The following is a 21,623-nucleotide window of genomic DNA, read 5'->3' as shown; positions in this document are numbered from 1 at the left end:
TAGATGGCGTCACGATAAATATTTTTATTCGGAAATATGTGAAATGTGTTGGATTCGCCGTGGTGGAAAAAGTTAAAAGTTTGCATGACGCGGTGACTGTACTGTTTAAGATAAGGCGTCGCGACGTAAAACGAGAATAAGCTGGCGCCTCGCGAAAAGCACAGCGCCACGGACCGCAGACCTTATCTCGCCGGGTCACAGAAAGGTTGTGGTGGAGCCACTTTGTTATTAACCTTTCGTAGATGCCGGCACAGCCTCCTTCCTAATCACGTCTGTTAACCTTTGTAGTTGTAGCATGGCACAGAGGACAAAGATTCCTTTTGCACCTTATTCCTGGTTTAGAGAGATCTCGAGTCCATCAATTGTTCCTGTTATTCGTCCCCGGCCGCACGAGGCACCCCTTGTCTTTAATTAAATGGGACAGACACCATACGGACCGCGTCCTCCTTATTAAATTTTCTTCCTTCAAACAAAGAACTTTTTATTTTGTCGCCGTGTAAAATACGGTGCTTTTGTTTGCTTCGATTTAAATTTCGGCTCGGAAAATAAATTTTATGGTGGGGGCAATTTAAAAAAGATTTATGTCAAACGGCAAAAAGCGGAAAAAGGACATTTAAAATAATTGCATCTAGATTGGGTATAAAATAAATACTCTACATTCAATTGGTCAAAAATCCCTTCATATGTATACCCTTTCCGACAATATTAACTATAAAGTTAAAGCAATTAACTATATAGTTTGACGTTTATTCAATTATGACTTAATACAAATCCCCCGGTATTAAATGAAACGCAAGTACGCCATTTTCATTGATTAATTATTAACGCGCTAAACAGTTCTGGTTACCCGCTGAATTTTGGATATAAATTCGTAATCACTGTCAACATTCAATTGTCTACCAAATTCGGACCCTTCCGTTATGCCATAACTTAATAGAATATTCCGCATTATTTATGCGATTTTCACACGTTCACGACTTGGATACATTCAAAAACCAACCAAATCCCAACATCTGCGAATGGAAACATGTTGCGGTTTCTACAATTCCCACACAAACGAATTTATATTTTAAATTCTCGAACTTCTACGAACTTTCACCAATTGCACTCTGAAAAACTCATTGTTTTTTCACCGCCGGTAGACACTAAACATTGATTACTCTTAATCTACTAAAAAGCACACCGAAAATAAAAATGAACATGTTTTATATTATTTATATGATTTAGGTATTGGTGGTTAGAATAAATTTAAAAAGCACAAAATCCTGACAGGCGAGGATAGAATGATTTTGAGGCCCTTCCAATTCGGCTCGCGGCGGCCTAAGTGATTTATTTTGCAATAACGCAGTGTTTATTGAACTGCCTCCCGCGTCATTTTTCATTTTAGGTGTACATCTCGAGTCGGAGGGCTCTATATGTCTTCTGGAATACAGTCAATACAGCGACTCTTGTATTAGAATAAACCTACGCTGTGTATCGTAAATTTCAACATTTGTCATCTTTTTACGATTACACAAAAGCCCTTTGTCGGCGTTCGGAAATATTTGGTTGGAATTCTTATTTAGAATATGCGGCACTTGGTGATTTTATGTGCAGGAATGTTGTTCTTAGAGAACAAAATCCTGTGAAGTTCGGGATTTCATCGCGAAGCCGAAACGCCAAAGTGTTCCAAACTGAAACGAGGGGAGTATTAATATGTCGCAACTTCGATGTCAATATTCTCAATAATCCGACTCAAATGTTGTTGACTGATAATCTATAATTCACTCAAAGTTTGATGTTAACATGAAAAATAAATGAATATCCTTCAAATTTTATGTCAATATTCTTAATAGTCGTCATTTCAACATCGATAAATTTTGGAAGGGTTGATTTACGTTTACACTTGGGGTAAAATAATTATTTTTGAATGGTGTGGTGGTAGTTTCAGAGGCATTTCGCGTGGCCAGTCGACACAACGAAACACAACCGAGGTGCGCGGTTCCATCAATCTTTCCCTGTGTCATGGACCATTTATCTCTCTATTTTTCGCCTGTCCTTGGTGCCCGCGCTCCTAAGCCAACCCGCTTTTCGTTCATATGCCTCTGTTTTCCTGTTTTCACCAAGCAGCTATTTGCTTACCTACAGGCAACAACGCTCGGAATTTTTCGAGAATATTAGAGCTCGCAATGACGTTTACGTTCCACACTAAAATTAGATGTAAAACACGATTTTCATCCAAAAAACAAAATTATAAATAAAAAAATTGCCTTCTCAAATTCTTTCCGACGCATTACTCGGATACGTTTACGATTTCTTGCAATATTCCTTAGATAATTTCAAACTTTCATCCTCCGCTCCAACTTGAAGTTACCACGAAATTCATAAAATTCAATTCCATTTATCAATTTTCTTTCAAACTATTTTCTGGAAGACCAGAAAGTTATTAAAAATCTATGTTTGACATATTGACAATTAATAATTAAATGGAACGAGATTGTTTTTTATATCATGAACAATACTAGGCCGAGATATTTCTTCCCAAGTATTGTTCGTTATAGAAGAAACAGTCTCTGCCGACTTCGAAGATGTCGGCCGCCCTAAGTATTGTTGATAATACTTGGGTTGGGTTGGCCCCAAGTATCATTAACAATACTTTGGGCGGCCGACGTCTTCGAAGTCGGCCGAGATATTTCTTCCCAAGTATTGTTCGTTATATAAGAAACAGTCTCGGCCGACTTCGAAGACGTCGGCCGCCCCAAGTATTGTTCATGATACTTGGGTTGGGTTGGCTCCAAGTATCATGAACAATACTTTGAGCGGCCGACGTCTTCGAAGTCGGCCGAGATATTTCTTCCCAAGTATTGTTCGTTATAGAAGAAACAGTCTCTGCCGACTTCGAAGACGTCGGCCGCCCTAAGTATTGTTGATAATACTTGGGTTGGGTTGGCCCCAAGTATCATTAACAATACTTTGGGCGGCCGACGTCTTCGAAGTCGGAAGAGATATTTCTTCCCAAGTATTGTTCGTTATATAAGAAACAGTCTCGGTCGACTTCGAAGACGTCGGCCGCCCTAAGTATTGTTCATGATACTTGGTTTGGGTTGACTCCAAGTTATTAAAAATCTATATTTGGCATATTGACAATTAATAATTATATGGAACGAGATTGTTTCTTATATCATGAACAATACTTGGGAAGAAATACCTCGGCCGCTCCAAGTATCATGAACAATACTTTGAGCGGCCGACGTCTTCGAAGTCGGCCGAGATATTTCTTCCCAAGTATTGGTCGTTATATAAGAAACAGTCTCGGCCGACTTCGAAGACGTCGGCCACCCCAAGTATTGGTCATGATACTTGGGTTGGGTTGGCTCCAAGTATCATTAACAATACTTTGGGCGGCCGACGTCTTCGAAGTCGGCCGAGATATTTCTTCCCAAGTATTGTTCGTTATATAAGAAACAGTCTCGGCCGACTTCGAATACGTCGACCACCCCAAGTATTGTTCATGATACTTGGGTTGGGTTGACTCCAAGTTATTAAAAATCTATATTTGGCATATTGACAATTAATAATTATATGGAACGAGATTGTTTCTTATATCATGAACAATACTTGGGAAGAAATACCTCGGCCGCTCCAAGTATCATGAACAATACTTTGAGCGGCCGACGTCTTCGAAATCGGCCGAGATATTTCTTCCCAAGTATTGTTCGTTATATAAGAAACAGTCTCGGCCGACTTCGAAGACATCGGCCGCCCTAAGTATTGTTGATAATACTTGGGTTGGGTTGGCCCCAAGTATCATTAACAATACTTTGGGCGGCCGACGTCTTCGAAATCGGCCGAGATATTTCTTCCCAAGTATTGTTCGTTATATAAGAAACAGTCTCGGCCGACTTCGAAGACGTCGGCCGCCCCAAGTATTGTTCATGATACTTGGGTTGGGTTGGCTCCAAGTATCATGAACAATACTTTGGGCGGTCGACGTCTTCGAAGTCGGCCAAGGGATTGTTCTTGTTTTGTCAAGTTTATTACTTGCTAATGCAAGACTAGATACAGTTAATAAACGACCAAATACAGTTTGCAGAAAGCTAGGTAGTACTAACACAAGACCTTTTAGAGTTGATGAAACATTATTTTTCTTTTATGTAGAGTGCTGCTCTCCTCCTTTTCCGAAAGCCCAGAACATCATGAACTGCATTGGTACAGATATCAAGATACTTGATCTTTTGGACAATACTACTATATGTCACAATAGGTCGTGATTGTTTTGAATTCTTGAGTTAATTGTTGAAAACATAGAATGAGTTATAATGACATAAGAATAAAACGGAATAGTACTTAAGAGTGGAATGAGTTGTAAACTAAACGAAGCGTGGTATGATAACGAAGGTAACGGTGCAGGTGGAGAATTTTTAATTAAAATTGTGTAGCATTAAGACTGTGGAGTGACAAATTGTACATAGTACTAACAAGGGAACGTCAAATTGGACAACGATCCTCGTCGTAGGACCGACAGTGGGCGGAGATTCGGGGAACGCTCTGAGGGTATTTCATCACCTTTATCTAAATTGTAATAGATAGAGGGAGTGGTGGCGTTGTAGGCGCCGGTAATAAAAGTAGAGATTACAGGAAATGCAGACAAGGTCCTTATAATTAATTTTAACATTATCTCCGTATTTTAGCGAGCCGCTTTTGTCGAATAAATTTCATGCATTCCTCCACTTAATGGTACGGTGCATTAAACCAGCATGACACTGAAAAATTGATAAAAGTCCAGGTCGAGAATTCCCTTATGGCGCGAGTTGTTGCGGGCCCTTTACAAGGTGTTTCGGGGTGTACTCCCCAAGTTTGACTCGTGCCCGGTTGCGAACATGCAAATACCTCGAAACTCGAGCTTCGCGTTGTCCTCATCTCTCCTGAGCAAAACGGTTGGACAAAGAACCCATCGATTTTTTCCCGCGTAATCTAATTAAACTTTCTTTCGATGTTTTGTCGGGCCGCGGGTCACGTACGGCGCATTAACATCGATTAACAATTATGGTAAATTTAATAAAAGCTCCGGAGACTTAATACCTGTCTCGCGAAATCAAAATAGATACCCCCTGAGGGTTTCGGTTAATTATTGCACGAGTACGGCCCTACGTGCTTAAAACTGACTAAGCTCTAATGGTAGCTTTATGACTAACATTTTCGAGGCGCTCTACCACTTTATGTGTGTGTACCTGCAAACACTGTTGTAAATCTTCTCTTCGCTTATATGTATGTAACGTATGAGTATTACATATTATGAATTTAAATTTACCTCAAATATGTAAATTTAAGGTTTACTTTTCAATTTATTATTAAAAAATGATTGCAATAATAATTATGAGATGTATTGAATGACGCTTTGATATACATACATACATACATACATATATAGAGTGTATGCCCGAAGCGAAATCGATCGGTAAGCGATTTCTATACTGGGTATAGAGGAGAGAAACGGCGTTTTTGCCACATCGGCGATTTATACATTTCACGCAAACTCCGCCGAGCGAACTAATCGGCCGTTTTGTTTTGTTTTCAGGTAAAGTACCGGAAACTGTGGAGATAACAATGGCGGCCGTCGGATCAGTCGCGGCGTACTTTTTTGCGATAGGCGACGACGCGTCGGCGTCGGTGGCGGAGTCGTCGAGTTTTCGCAGAGCCGGTTAAACTGTGGAAATTAAATCCGATTTAATGCGAGCGAAATGTCTAGTGCGAGGGTGGCCACGTCGGTTTGCAAGCCTGACGGTTACGTGAACGGTTACCGAACACACCAGGCTCCCCAAACGTACAACACGTCTTGGCACGTACGGGAACCACCGACGTACGGCTTAGACCACACACTTCAGACGGAAAGTAAAGAAGAGGTGGATTCCTGCTGCAAATGTTTGCCGAAAACTGATTTGCCTCAAGACCAGGCGACGATGAGGTACAACAATCCTCAATCTGCCACGAATGTAGTCGCCTCTTACGGCGTCTACCACGACGCCGGTCTTCGTAATGAAGACGACGAGGATGGCTTCATTCCTCGATCTAACGCCTACAGAGGCGTCGTCGTAACCGCCGCCGGCGGAACCAGCGTCGTGGCGCCCAACGACCAACTTCCGCCCGATTCGGAAACGTGCGGCTGGTGTGTTAACCCTCGATCGCAGAGTGCGACGTCCACGGAGTCCTGCTGGACCCCATGGTGCAAACCCACAATCCTCCTACTGATCCTAGTGCTGCTAGTCATCGTTTTCGTGTTGGTCTCCGGCGTTCTCCTCTATTTTAACTGTACGTTACTAACTATTGGTGACCCAACCCCGCTAACTCTTTGCATGCTATGGAAAAAATGCACGGCTTATTTGCAACCGCTCCACTCAATTACATTCCGGGAAATGCAAAACGCTCCCGACGTCTACCGGTGAACGTATAAATCATTTTATTGTCACGCGATATCAATAATAGATGTCTGACAAGGCTTCCGCAATAAAAAAACGTACACACAACATTCCTCCGGGTTCATTAACACATGACGCTTGCTTCGGACCCCGTATTGATTTTAAAGTTGTTAGAAGTAATTTCTACAATCGATATTACCATCCACCCCAAGACCCGTATTTCACTCAAACACCAATAAATGCAATCATATTCGTTCAAACCGTCAATCTCATTTCATTGTTTTCGCAATAAAATTCATTTTTACCTCGTCACGTACGTTATAAACTCGAAACATTGTACGCGATAGTTTCTAATCAAAATAAAATGGGGTCGTGTACGTAAAGTGATAAATTGTTGAAGAGATGTTGTCGATTATCGATCGACTTCGTTATTCCATCGCCTGCTATTAGATTACTGTTATTATTCTGGTATAGAAAATGAGTTGGTGTAAAAAAGAATCGATTTAATAAGCACTTTAAAATGAAAACGATTCAAAAGGCAATTCTAATTTAGTTAAGTTCGCATGATGTCGCCGTTTTGAGGTAAGTCAATTGCTCGATAACGTGTAAATTGAATTGATTGAAATTGGATGGGTACTATCTCTTGATTACATTCGCTTTGTGGTAAGTGCAATAAAACTTTACCAAAAATATTATTTCTCACTTGCAACGAAATTTGCAACTAAACTTTGCCTTGCACCATTTTAATTAAACGATTAAGTAACGCGAGGAAATTCCAGAGGTTTGCTTGGAACTTGTCGTTCCTTTGCCGAGGTAAAGTTTTAAAATTTGCCGCCCGATGGCACGGAAGAGGGTCAATAATTGTCTTCCTCCGGGGCCTTTGCTTTTTACGTTACACTCCACTCAGAACACAATTAAGGGCTGAAAATTTCGTCGCCTCGAAATTTATAACGTAAACCCTAAGTCGTCCACGAAAAATTTTTATTAAGAGAAAAACGATTTTGTTGATTTTCTTCATCTTCTTATACCTATGACACATTTTATTAAAATAAACATCAATTTCAATCAAAAAATGAAGGCAACCCAAAAAGCATCACTAAAATGTTTATTTTGATCACCAACTTTAATGTTGGAACTGAAAACAAAACATTTAATTTCAATGAAACTAAAGACAACCCAAAAAGCTTCATCAAAAACTTTGTTTTGATCATAAAGTTTGATATAAATCATAAAAACTTTATTGAAACTGAAAACAAAACTTTTAACTTCATTGAAACTTCAATGAAACTAAACGCAACCCAAAAAGCTTCACTAAAAACTTTGTTTTGATGATACAGTTTAATATTAATCGTAAAAACTTTATTGAAACTGAAAACAAACCTTTTAATTTCAATGAAACTAAAGATAACCCAAAAAGCTTCATCAAAAACTTTGTTTTGATCATAAAGTTTGATATAAATCATAAAAACTTTATTGAAACTGAAAACAAAACTTTTAACTTCATTGAAACTTCAATGAAACTAAACGCAACCCAAAAAGCTTCACTAAAAACTTTGTTTTGATGATACAGTTTAATATTAATCGTAAAAACTTTATTGAAACTGAAAACAAACCTTTTAATTTCAATGAAACTAAAGATAACCCAAAAAGCTTCATCAAAAACTTTGTTTTGATCATAAAGTTTGATATTAATCATAAAAACTTTGTTGAAACTGAAAACAAAATATTCAATTTCGTTGAAACTTCAATGAATGTAAAGGCAACCCAAAAAGCTGTACCAAAAACTTTGTTTTGATCATAAAAATTTGATATTAATCATAAAAACTTTATTGAAACTGGAAACAAAACTTTTAACTTCATTGAAACTTCAATGAAACTAAACGCAACCCAAAAAGCTTCACTAAAAACTTTGTTTTGATGATACAGTTTAATATTAATCGTAAAAACTTTATTGAAACTGAAAACAAACCTTTTAATTTCAATGAAACTAAAGATAACCCAAAAAGCTTCATCAAAAACTTTGTTTTGATCATAAAGTTTGATATTAATCACAAAAACTTTGTTGAAACTGAAAACAAAATATTCAATTTCATTAAAACTTCAATGAAACTAAAGGCAACCCAAAAAGCTGCACGAAAATCTTTGTTTTGATCATAAAAATTTGATATTAATCATAAAAACTTTATTGAAACTGAAAACAAAACTTTTAACTTCAATGAAACTAAACGCAACCCAAAAAGCTTCACTAAAAACTTTGTTTTGATGATACAGTTTAATATTAATCGTAAAAACTTTATTGAAACTGAAAACAAACCTTTTAATTTCAATGAAACTAAAGATAACCCAAAAAGCTTCATCAAAAACTTTGTTTTGATCATAAAGTTTGATATTAATCACAAAAACTTTGTTGAAACTGAAAACAAAATATTCAATTTCGTTGAAACTTCAATGAAACTAAAGGCAACCCAAAAAGCTGTACCGAAAACTTTGTTTTGATCATAAAAATTTGATATTAATCATAAAAACTTTATTGAAACTGAAAACAAAACTTTTAACTTCATTGAAACTTCAATGAAACTAAACGCAACCCAAAAAGCTTCACCAAAATCTTTGTTTTGATCATAAAGTTTGATATTAATCATAAAAACTTTATTGAAACTGAAAACAAAATATTTAATTTCATTAAAACTTCAATTAAACTAAAGGCAACCCAAAAAGCTGCACAAAAATCTTTGTTTTGATCATAAAGTTTGATATAAATCATAAAAACTTTGTTGACACTGAAAACAAAATATTCAATTTCGTTGAAACTTCAATGAAACTAAAGGCAACCCAAAAAGCTTTACCAAAATCTTTGTCTTGATCATAAAGTTTGATATTAATCACAAAAACTTTATTGAAATCAAAAAAAATTAATATTAATACAAAGAAATCGATCTAAACCAATCGAATTTAAGGAAACTTTATCAATCTTTCAAATTGTATCTAGAACTTCAACTCAATTCATGAAACTTTATTAAAATTTTAATTTAGACATTAAACTTCATTAAAATTTACAAAAATGTTGTTTTATGTTTTATCAAAAACTTCATGTATTCTGTTAATTATCATTAATACAAATATTATAATTTAAAATTGCTTCAAAAACTTCGTAGAAACTTCGATTAATTTTTAATCGAAAATTTAAAATTAATTTAAAATTTAAATTTGCCAAGAAACTTTAATTGAAGCAAATTCAGTTGATGAAACTTCATTATATCCCTAATTCCAAACAAGAAGTTGAATGTTGTAATAAAAAACTTCACCAAATATATCAGTATATATAATTTAATTGGTAGTTAATAAATTTAAAACTGTTGAAACTTCCCAAAATTACCCTGTTCAGTTTGTGGTAACGAGTAACGCATGCAAGCGACTTTTTAACTGTATTTGTTTAAGCACAACTAGGCAAAAATAACAAGCGAGTCCCAAACCCATTTGTTGCGGTGCATAAACAAGAAAACGTTTTGCGAACATCGGAATAAGAGTACTTATTCATATTTTATATGCAGTACCCTCATGTTACAACATGTATTGAACGTTTTTAAGGGTTCGCCCGCAACCACGACTGCGTTACGTATTCATTTATATGGATTATTTACCACAGTTTGAACGCATTAAAATCGTTACGACTTTTTATCGTCTTTTAACGGCGAAATGGACAAGCACTTATCTGCTTTAAACCGTTCCCGTTTCGGCATACTAATGTGCCACGTCGCCGCGAGAGGGAATTACTTAATTGATTAATAATTGACTCGTTCGCATCCACCAATCCGTCACTAGAAATCGCTTTGCGGCTCACGTTTCCCAGTTGGCAAACTTGACGCCACCAAACACACAACAAATTCCTCACTCAACGGATAATAACAGAAATAATTATCTCAATCCTCGTGTACTTAATGCAAAATAGAATTTCATCTGTTTACATAAAAATCATTTCGATAGTTACATTTGTAGATTTGTTAAATAAAATAAAGTAAATAGAGGTTAGTTGAACGTTTAGTTAGTTCAATAGATTGGAACAATTGCAGGGTATCTGCAAGTTATGGTCGGGCGTTGGAAAGTATTAGAGCGTTTAAAGTGCTTCCGAGTTCTAATTTAATTTACGGACAAGGTAAATAGGCACACTACGTTCGAGATATCGTAGGAAGATTGGAAGTTATTCCACTTTTAGTAAATTTGTGTTAAGTTTGTCTTGGCAGAAATTTCATTTACCCCTCTTTATGTCGCCGTTTAACGTAACGCCTTTATACGAATTGCTACAGTTCTCATCCGGTGAAGTCAAAAGCGGAAATAATGAAAGATATGCGTGTATAAACGTGGAACGAATTTTTCTTGGATCTCCGGGGGATATTCAGTTCACATATCACATGAATTAAGCTGCAATTGACACGTTGTGTATAAGATTTTTCTCTTGAAAAGTCGGCCCGGAATTTCAAAGACATCGTTACTTAAAGGAGAGACTCGAATACTGATTTTCAACGAATCAATATGTTTGTGAGAAAATATATAGAATTTTCTTCCGTTAAAAATCTCAACTAATAATTTTAAATGAAAAAGGAACCTATTTCTCACACTGACATTAATTACAAATATAAAATTAGCGACAGATTGTAACAGGAACTAGCGTGAACAAGCGTATTATACAGCGGACAAACCATTTTTCTCTTGAGCCGGCTATATTACAGGTTGACATACTGGCAACGTTTTCAGTGTTGCCTCGCTTTTATTTTCTCAGCTTTTTATATTTAACTCAACTATTATATAATAAAATATTATTTTTAATTTTAATATACAGTGTTCACCAAAAAGTCAGCAACACCCTGCTTCTTTTTTTTTGGTTTTATTTCCTGTAACCTTCAATTTATCAAATATATCATATTTGATATAACATTTTTAAATTTCGCCCTATTTTGGATTTATAAATCTGATAATTTCTTTTTTAATAATTTTTTCCTGGAAATTTCAATAATATTAAACTAAGATTAGAACTAACACTAGAAACTTTTGGGTTTTGCCGTGCGTCTTTTAATAAAAGGTTTGACGTTTCGGATGCCATGTTGCAACCTTCTTCAGAAACTGGTTCGAAGTGACGAGATCAAAAAATCGGTAACTATATATAAGTCGGAAAAACTAATTAATAATCAGTTAACGCTAATTACAAACTAATTAATAACTAATTGCGTCGCGTCCGGTGTGAGGCGGGAAGAGGTCTTCGTGTTCACCACCATCTTCCATGTTCTGCTAAGCTCCCAGCCATCTTCTCTGTTGACGTTATTTTTATGTCGGTGAATCTCTATGGCTTCTCTTGTCAGTCTTTGGTAGTATCTGTTGTCCCTAGCCAGCAACTTTGATTGTTCGAAGTCTATTCGGTGCCCCTCTGCATGGCAATGTTCCGCAACCGCCGACTGCTGAATCTTCTTCAGCCTTACATCCCTCTCATGCTCCTTGATACGGCACTCGACGTTGCGTCCAGTTTGGCCAATATAAACCTTCCCACAACTACACGATAGTCGATAGACTCCCGCTCCTTTTAATGGAGTTAGTTTGTCCTTGGCTATCGGGAGTGTGTTCTGAATTTTGAACTACGATGTCGTTCTTCTTGAGGTGCCTAGCAATTCGTTCCGTTACACCTGAAACATAGGGAAGACAGATAAATCCAAGTGGTTTTGTACTTACCGTGTCCTCTTTCTGCTTTCGCTGCTTGATGGCCTGGTTGATGTCCCTCGAAGTGTATTCATTCTTCTGCAGCACGCCTCGTAGAAAGTGTTGCTCCTTCTTCAAGTTCTCTCCTTCACATAATCTCGCTGCTCGCTTAAATAATGTACGGATCACGGACCTCTTCTGTTGGGGATGATGATGTGAACATGCCTTCTTCTTCTTCTTTCGATATACACCAAGATCTATATCTCCATTTGTCGTCCTGGTGACCAACACATCTAGGAAAGGTAGGTTTTTGGCAGTTTCTATTTCCATGGTGAACGTAATCATAGGATGTTGAGAGTTCAAGTGATCCAAGAACTCTTGGAGCCGTTTTTGACCATGTTGCCATATCACAAACGTGTCATCCACATATCGGAGCCATAGTTTTGGTTTCCACTGGCTCTTCTTCAAAGCGTCCTCTTCGAATAATTCCATGTAGAAATTAGCTATAACTGGCGATAGTGGAGATCCCATGGCTGCCCTTTCGAACTGCTCGTAAAATTCTCCTTTCCAGCTGAAATACGTCGACGATAAGCAATACTCCACCAGATCTGGCACGTATCCTGGTAAACCCTCTGGAATGAGTTTTCGGCGAAGACCCTCTACAGCATCCTTAACTGGTACCCTAGTAAAAAGGGATTCCACATCGAAACTTACCAACATATCCCCAGCATCCAGCTTTACACCTTTTACCGATTCCACAAAATGTGTAGAATCCCTGACATACGATTCCGTGTTACCTGTAAAGGGGGACAGAATCTTTGCAAGATGTTTAGCCAGCTGGTATGTTGGAGAGTTGATGGCGCTGACGATAGGGCGGAGGGGGACGTCTGGTTTGTGAATCTTCGGTAGTCCGTAGATTCTTGGTGGTACCGGTGGTATAATTTTTTATCATATCATAAACTACAATTTTTAAGCTACAATTTAACATACATATCAAATCAAGATTCTTAAAAATACAGGTGATATGATTTTTTGAAAATTTTTTTGATTTTATATGATTTTATATATCATAAACTAGAATCTTTAAGCTATACTTTACTATATACTACTATTTACTATATACAGGGTGTCCCGTTACGCGTACGGAGCGGCTGTATCTCAACAACGGTAAGGCCTAGAGGTTTGGGAAAAAAATCTTTATAAGCAAAGTGGGCAAAAGAAATAGCTGGAAATTATTTTGAAGTTCGTAATTCGACCGCCATAAAAATCCGACATAAAATTCCCGCTATCTCAGAAAGTTAGACGATGAGCTATAACTTTGACAACATCATTTAGTAGCTTGGATAATACCGCATCGCTTTTGTTTTGCAATATTTTTCATATCTGTCATAATAAGGGAGGGGGAGGCCAATACGTTTTCAAATGTTTACATTTTAATATCTCCTGGACCATTCAACCGATTTGAATATTTTTGGTCTTGTTTGAAAGAGCATTTCATGCTCTTTTAAAAGATATTTTCAGTAAGACCGCTTGGTTTAAAACAAATAAGCTATAGGGCGTTATCTGCAGCGGTTACATATTTTTGTGATTTTTGAAAAAAAGTTACTATTTACTTCACAGACCGTTAATCACCATAAAATTTGCTAAATATTAGTGAAAACCGCATCTCAATATCTCCATCCATTCTCGAATTATAAAAGAAAATGTTAAAAATTCGTATATCTTAATAAGAGATAACAAAAATTTTATTATCTAGAACCTTCCTCCACACTTTATCCAAGCTTAGAACTGCTTCAAAACTACTTTTGAGGCGTGTTGAAAAGCCAACGGATCAATGAAACATCAACAATGATAATAAAACAAAATAAACCGAAACACTTAGAATAACTTAAATTTTTGGCAAAAATAGCTCACTAATGTTCGAAATGTCTTACATAAACCTCGATGCATTTATTTAATCTAGTTTCGACGAAAAAAAAGCGCTGCTAAGTCTCTTCCCTGGACACGTTTTTACTGGTAATTAGTGTTTTGTCATATTTTCCCTGGTTATTGGTTTTTCTTGAAAAGTCAGGTCGTTTAGTCTACCCAATAGATAAAGGGGTGAAAGCAATGTGGGTTTTGCTCGAACCAAGAATGCATATTATGCAAGTTTACATCAGCTTGTGGACAGATGCTTCATGCATCCATAGCATTTGTGATAAAAGGTTTGGATTTGCCCAAATCATATTTAAAAGTCAATGGTAATAGTTCAGTCTGTTATCATAATCGGTATCTGTTAAGGCCTGATGTAAAACAACGTGGTGGAGATATTATTCTCTTGAGAACTCTTGTGGACAATTGTTTTCGGAGTTCCCAGATTATGTGGGATCACATTGCGCACCAATATATGATTTACGAATTCATAGAGACGTCTGAATGGGCTACACGTTGCCAGTTTTCCGTAATCTTAAAAACACTTCTAGAGAAAAATGTCTTTCTTTGTCGTAATTGCATTGCACATTTTTGCCATGCAGTTGCATCGTATTCGAAACATTGAAAATAAATCATCATACGCTCTATCATACGCTTCTGCGTTAGTAAATGACATGTTTACAGTTACCATGATAATGTGATTTGTTTTTCTCGATGAGGTAACTGGATCCGATTGATGGCACTCGAGTTTTTAACATTTTCTTCTATACACTTTGCTTATAATTATTTTTTTCCCAAACCTCTTGGTCTTACCGTTCTAGAGATACAGCCGCTCCGTACGCTTAACGGGACACCCTGTATAAGCTATACTTTTTGACAAAACTCAAAATAACATCTTCTGCTCCAAATTTTTTTTATCTACTTATCTATTTATATATCTCATACAAAAATAGAATACTTAAAATTTAATTAAAATTTAATAATAATTAATTTAATTTTATTTTAATAATTTAAATTTCGATAAAACCAGAAATAAAATTTTTGCAAGAAATGAAAAACATTGTATTTAATATGAATCAGGAATATGTTTTAAAACTATGGAAGATCAATAGTGAATTAGAATAGAATAGGAAGGGTTACGCGCTATGGAACACTTGGGGGCGAAAAGTTTAATACTTTATTGGCCCCAGGGGTCGAAATTTATAGGTTATTCATCTGAACGGGGGGAGAGAGAAAACGGAAACCTTCCCCAAAAACGATAAAACACGCCGGAGGTTGACTATTTTTATCACCAGCCACCATTTAAATTTCTAATAATAATTAAACTTTATTATTGTTTTATTGGGCATAAACGGGCAATTAAACCGTCGAATCTATCCAAATCGCCGGTTGGTTTTTTTGTATATTTTATTCGTGTTTTTTTCGGGGAGTCCCCCGATTTTATGAGGTCTCCATTTTGTAGCGAGCGGGTCAGATAACAAAATGCCTTCAATTGCGATTCACGTTCTGGACTGTAAACGGTAAATTACTCTGAAATAGTATTGGGGTCGAGAACCCCTCAACCACCACCCCTCGGGAATACACTTAGTAGATAACAATTAAACGCCAAACGACGTCGCTTGTAATGGCCAATTGATTTCAAGCGGGTATGTGGCCAAATATTCTACATCGACTATTAGATAGTTATGATCCGGGAAATAGACAAAAGGGGTTGACTTAAGGGGTTGTTGCTATATCTAAATTACAGATTACCTCACATTAATCAACGTTCTGATAACATCAAAATATATTGTTATTATCACACCTAATGTATCACATGTTTGTTTAATTTAATTTGATTATCTACTAAAACTTTTATCTATTCACAGAAAAATTTTTGAAGTAATTTGATCACCTTTTCTCACAAACCACGAGTTTTAGTGGTTTTCACATTTTATATCTGACATTATATTACATTGTTAGATATTGCAGCAGGGTAGTTCGCAATATTGCTGGTTGATATAACGATGTGTAAAATTGATCTTACGATGTTTTAAAATGAATTTGAAAAATCCCATTAAACTATATTGTAATAACTTTTTGAAATTAAATTATTTGGATTAAACAAAAATATAATAATTTAGAGTGGATTTTCTTTTTCCCGGAGGGGTAAAATATATTATTATCAACATAACGAGCCTATATTATAATATAGCAACATATTAACTTTTGTAGAGTCCGTATTGTAATAAATACACAATGTGACCCTTTCAAAACTGAAACAGAGTTCGTTCAGGTATTGATTTATCTCAATTATTATAAACAATCGCATTAACGAACACAATAAATCCTTCAAAATTACCGTGTGATGTAATTTGGTTTTGATGGTAGCCGGTTCGTTGAAATGAACGGCGCATAATTTATTTAGTCGTATTAAATGGTCTGTGGGGATCGTTTAAAAAATGAAACGTTCCTGCTTGTACAGAAATAACATAGAATTCCATTTGTATTCGTCAAAATCAGATAATAATCGACACTTAGTACAAAACTTTATTCGAACCAAATTGACACGCATTTATTAATATTTAAATAAGTCTCCGTATATTTATTGATTTGTCGCAACAAAACAGAAACTCATGTTTATAACACGAAAAATTATTCGAAAGTTTTTTGCAAGGTTAAATTCCGATTCGCATTTTGTAATAACACGGTTAGTATTTTTCTTTTCTTCGTTGAGAAACCGGCGGCTGCACCTGATTGATGTAAATGAACCGGAGACTAGCGAAGACATTTCGCAATCGCCCTCCGGTTTCTTAAAGACCTCCAAACCCCGAAGAATCGGCTTCTCCCATTCCTTTTATAAAAGATTCACTCGATTTAGCATTCTCACTCAAAAGAGAATTTTTAGTCAGGCTTCGGTTACTTTTACTACCATAAAACGAAAACAAAAAGTACTACTCTAATGAAAACCTTTAAATATTCTAAAATAAAATGTTTTTTTTTAAACCATTCTTAGTAATATTGTCGCAATATACCCACTTTTTATAGGAGCTCCCATTTTTTTGTATTTGATTCACACCAATTAACTTTTATTAGCGTTACCAACTTTTTTCTTCCTTATGAAGTAATTTGAATATATTCCTGTGTGAATATAAATTTCGTGTATTATAATACCAATCGTAATAATTGTGTTAATTAATTATCGTACCCGACGTTCATTGCAAGTATGCAACCAATATCACGATTTGCGTATTGCAATACGACGTCTGTGATGTTGGTTGCATACTTGCAATAATAACGTCGGGTACGATAATTAATTAACACACTATATACGCCGTATATTTTTTATTATTTATATATAACATTAAATTTATATATACAGGGTGGTTCAGTTTTTAATCGGGAAACTTTACTAGGACGTAGTACTTGCCAAAATAACACAAGTTTTTTATATAAACATAGGGTCGCAACTCTTTTGTTTTCGAGCTATGAGCGATCAAAGTTGAGCTAAAAATTTACATTTTATTATTTATTTCGGCTATAAGTAAACCGAAGAATTTGAAATTTGGTATGTATTTACTACTTAACATCTTGTTTTCTAGCATACCTTAAGCTTCCCTAGCGCCCTCTAAGGGGATGAAATTCACCACCCCCTTGGTTCTTTTTAGAAGAACTTTTTAACGCAATGCAATATTAACATAGAAAAATATGGGTTGTACAGCTCATTCTTTAGTGGTTCTTTTTTGTCTCTTTAGTTTTTCTCTTAAAATTGATAGTTTTTGCGTAAAAAAATAAAATATGTTACATTGCGCGGCAAAGCGCTACCTACAAATAAAAAACTAAATTTTAAGTTGGCTATGGAAGATGTAAACTTACCAGGATTTTGGGCTAACACAATAACACAAATTATTTACGATTTCGTCTCTTGACTTGTTTTCTCATTAAAGTAATAAAAAATTTAATTAAATTTAAGTTAAAATAATCATTCAAAAGATAAGTAACATTTAATAATAAATTAAATAGTATACTAAAAAAATGGAAATTACAAGAGAAAAATGTTAAAAAACAAACAGAAAACTAATTAAGAATCAAAATGAAACAAATTTATCAAAAAAACTCATTACAAAAATAAACACAATTAATTTAAAAATTGTTCAAAATGCATGCCATTGTTATCAATGCATTTTTGGCATCTTGTAACAACAGAATTAACTGCTGCTAATATTTGAAACGGATTGTTCCTTAAAGTGTTAGCAGCGTCTTTTATTTTTCCCAACAGTTCTTCCCGAGTGTTTATTGGAGCGGCGTAAACTAGATTTTTCATATAGCCCCACACAAAAAAATCTAAAACGTTAAGATCAGGAGACCTTGGTGGCCAGGCAACGGGACCTCGGTTTGCCTCTTGATAATTGACAGGACCTAGTCGTCCTATCCGTCTATGTCCATAACGTGCGTTACACCATGCACGTATCCATCTGAAGCCAATGTTGCTCCAGATCACCTAGAGGAACGTCCGATAAACATTCCGCCAAATCGTTTTGCAAAAAATTTAAAAACATCGTTGCGTTCAAACGAGGTGGCAAAAAATTAAAACACATTAAAACTAAACTCTGTTTGGTAGGTTTTTGGACGTATTGCATGGGGATTTTCATGCTCCCAACTATGTAAGTTATGGTAATTTACGACACCCCTTCTTGTAAACGTGGCTTCATCTGTCCACAAAATCTTCTTACAAAAATTTTGGTCACGTTCAACAGACTGTACAAACCACCTACAGAAAGTTACTCTTTTAGGACCATCTTCAGGTCTTAAATTTTGTACAGGTTGAAAACGATAGGGTTTCCTGTGGTCCTTCTTCAGAGTTCGTAAAATTGTACTTCTTGAGACTCGTAAATTTTGAGCTTGAAGTAGTCTAGCAGCTATGCGACTGCTTAATGTGCTGTCATTATCAAAAAGGTTTAAAATTGCTCTTTGGTTTCTGTTATTTTGATTATTTCGTACTTGCTGGGTATTTAAACCATATTGTCGAAAACGTTGATGTGTATTGATAAATACCTGAGGATCAGGACATCTTCTATTAGGAAACCTTCTAGCGTATTCTCTAGATGCCGCTTCCGCATTTCCATCACAAAAACCATAAATAAAATGAATGTCTGCGTATTCTTCTGTCGAAAATAATCGTGGCATGATCAATTTTTCGTAGTTTTTTAAACAATGATCAACAATAAAAAAATAATGATACTTTTACTTAATAACAATCAAGAAATATTTTCAATAATTGTCAACAATTAAGAGGATTTAACGTAACTAACAGCTCGTCTCAATACAAACATAAATTGTTTTTTGAAAATCAAAGCCAACTTTTAGAGTAATTTTAGCTAAGCATGGCGGTACATGGCACGACATTCCATTTTTTTACACAAAAACTATCAATTTTAGGAAAAAAACTAAAGAGACAAAAAAGTACCATTAAAGAATGAGCTTTATAACCAATATTTTTTTATGTTAATACTCCATGGCGTTAAAAAGTTCTTCTAAAAAGAACTAAGGGGGTGGTGAATTTCATCCCCTTAGAGGGCGCTAGGGAAGCTTAAGGTATGCTAGAAAACAAGATGTTAACCAGTAGTAAATACATGCCAAATTTCAAATTCTTCGGTTTACTTATAGCCGAAATAAATAATAAAATGTAAATTTTTAGCTCAACTTTGATCGCTCATAGCTCGAAAACAAAAGAGTTGCGACCCTATGTTTATATAAAAAACTTGTGTTATTTTGGCAAGTACTACGTCCTAGTAAAGTTTCCCGATTAAAAACTGAACCACCCTGTATACAGGTGTCCCAGACCACCCGTACCAGCCGATTTATTCGGAAACGGTGAGTCCTAGAGAGTTGAAATAAAAAATTCGTCAACTAAAGCAGACACCCTCCTTCTAGATAGTGTGTTACGACCGACCAACAACAACCGGAAGTGGGTGCAATTGAGTAGTACTTTAATATTTTATATGTAAAGAGGGGTCAATTACGATATCATCGTAAAGAACTCTTCAATAGAAATCTCTTTTGCTTGAAAAAAATTTTTATATTGCTAATCGTTTTCGAAATAATCCACCCTAATTGTTGGTACTTTTTACCGGTGTTATTTAAGTTGACAAATAGATGTCGCTATTCGTCGTTTTGAAAAATCGTGTAATTTAGAAATGGCTGGTTAATAACAAGAAATTGTTTTTACTAACAAAATGAATAAAATAACAAGGAGTTTTTTTTACCACAGAAGAATATTACAAAACACTAAATAATAAAACTTAATAAATTAAAAATTATAAAAAAAAAATAAAATTATTTAATTGTTATTGACAGAACGTCAACTTTGTGAAACTAGCAGTTATCAATTCTTCGTATTTATCTTGAACAACTAATTAGAATTTTATTTAAACATCAACATGCCTTTCAACAATGAAGAAGCGTATGACATGTTGATGTTATTGGGGGAATGCAGACAAAATTTTCGGGCTGCCGAAAGATTGTATGCCGAGCGCTTTCCTTACCGACCACAGCAAAGTCGTCATGTCTTCAGTCGTCTTGCTTGTAGAGTTAAGCGATTTGGGGTAGTTCGTCCTAATCACAACATCAGACACAGAATAAAAAGAACCGTGCAAGACAATCGAACAGCGGAGGTAATAGCCGGTGTTGACTTATACCCTCATTTATCCGTCCGTGATATGGCAAGGGAATTCGATATCACCAAGAGCTCAGTCCAACGGATATTAAAAGAAAATAAATTTTACGCTTATCATGTAAATCTTTGCTAAGAATTAAGAGATCAAGATTTTAATAACCGATTACAATTTTGTAATTGGTTATTAGGCCAAACTCAATTTTTTCATCGGAATGTCCTTTGGACAGATGAAGCGACATTTAAAAGTAATGGGCAGTTAAACCTGCACAATGCCCACTACTGGTCAGAAGTTAACCTCCATTGGATGGTTGAAATGAACAATCAAAATCTGTGGTCTCTAAATGTGTGGTGCGGGATTTTGGGCGACACCATAATTGGGCCCTTTTATTTTGATGGCACTCTCAATGGTCGCAGGTATGCGGAATTTCTTGCTGGCACATTGCAGCATGATTTGTTGGGTGACATTCCACTAGCAATAAGGAGGAGATTGTGGCTACAACAAGATGGCTGCCCAGCACATTATGCTGCGGTATCTCGTGCGATTTGTGACCAAAAATTCCCTGGGCGATGGATTGGAAGAGGAGGTTGTGTGGCGTGGCCAGCACGATCACCCGATTTGACCCCTCTTGATTTCTATCTTTGGGGTCGACTTAAGAATTTAGTTTATAAACATCGACCAACAACAAAGGAAGAAATGAAGAACAGAATTCAAGAAGCGTGTCAGAATTTAAGTGCAAGAGAAATTTTAAATGCGGTAGATAGTGTAAGGCTCCGGCTTGAAAAATGTGTTGCTCAAAATGGTAGACAATTTGAACATTTATAATCTTTATTATCTTGATTTTGTTAATTTTTTATTAGATTGAGCGTTTTGTGTCGTTTTGTCGTCCAAATAATTCCTTTCCATAGTTATTTTATTCATTTGTTTAATAAGAACTGGTATTTTTACTTTAATTTATTAAGTTTTATTATTTAGTGTT

At 35.7% G+C, this 21,623-nt stretch overlaps 1 protein-coding gene across 12 annotated transcripts in view; it reads left to right on the top strand.

Annotated features, from left to right (window-relative positions):
- The window catches only part of LOC111414703 (agrin-like), a 136,278-nt gene that overhangs the window by 71,583 nt on the left and 43,072 nt on the right, over window positions 1-21,623 (top strand). For 6 of the 12 annotated variants that reach the window (XM_023046147.2, XM_023046170.2, XM_071198783.1 and 3 more), the window contains exon 2: window positions 5,558-6,288. The exons of 5 other annotated variants lie outside the window; for them this stretch is intronic. In XM_023046147.2, the coding sequence (XP_022901915.2) occupies window positions 5,721-6,288 (568 nt within the window). In that variant the 5' untranslated portion in view covers window positions 5,558-5,720. Of the gene's footprint in view, window positions 1-5,557; window positions 6,289-21,623 lie in introns of those variants that run through there. One more of the 12 variants, XM_023046185.2, reaches the window with a different exon arrangement.

The sequence above is a fragment of the Onthophagus taurus genome, chromosome 8 (genome assembly GCF_036711975.1).
Source record: "Onthophagus taurus isolate NC chromosome 8, IU_Otau_3.0, whole genome shotgun sequence".
Taxonomy (NCBI): Eukaryota; Metazoa; Arthropoda; class Insecta; order Coleoptera; family Scarabaeidae; genus Onthophagus; species Onthophagus taurus.
Note: the sequence above shows the minus strand (reverse complement) of the source record. Positions and strands in the feature narration are given on the sequence as shown.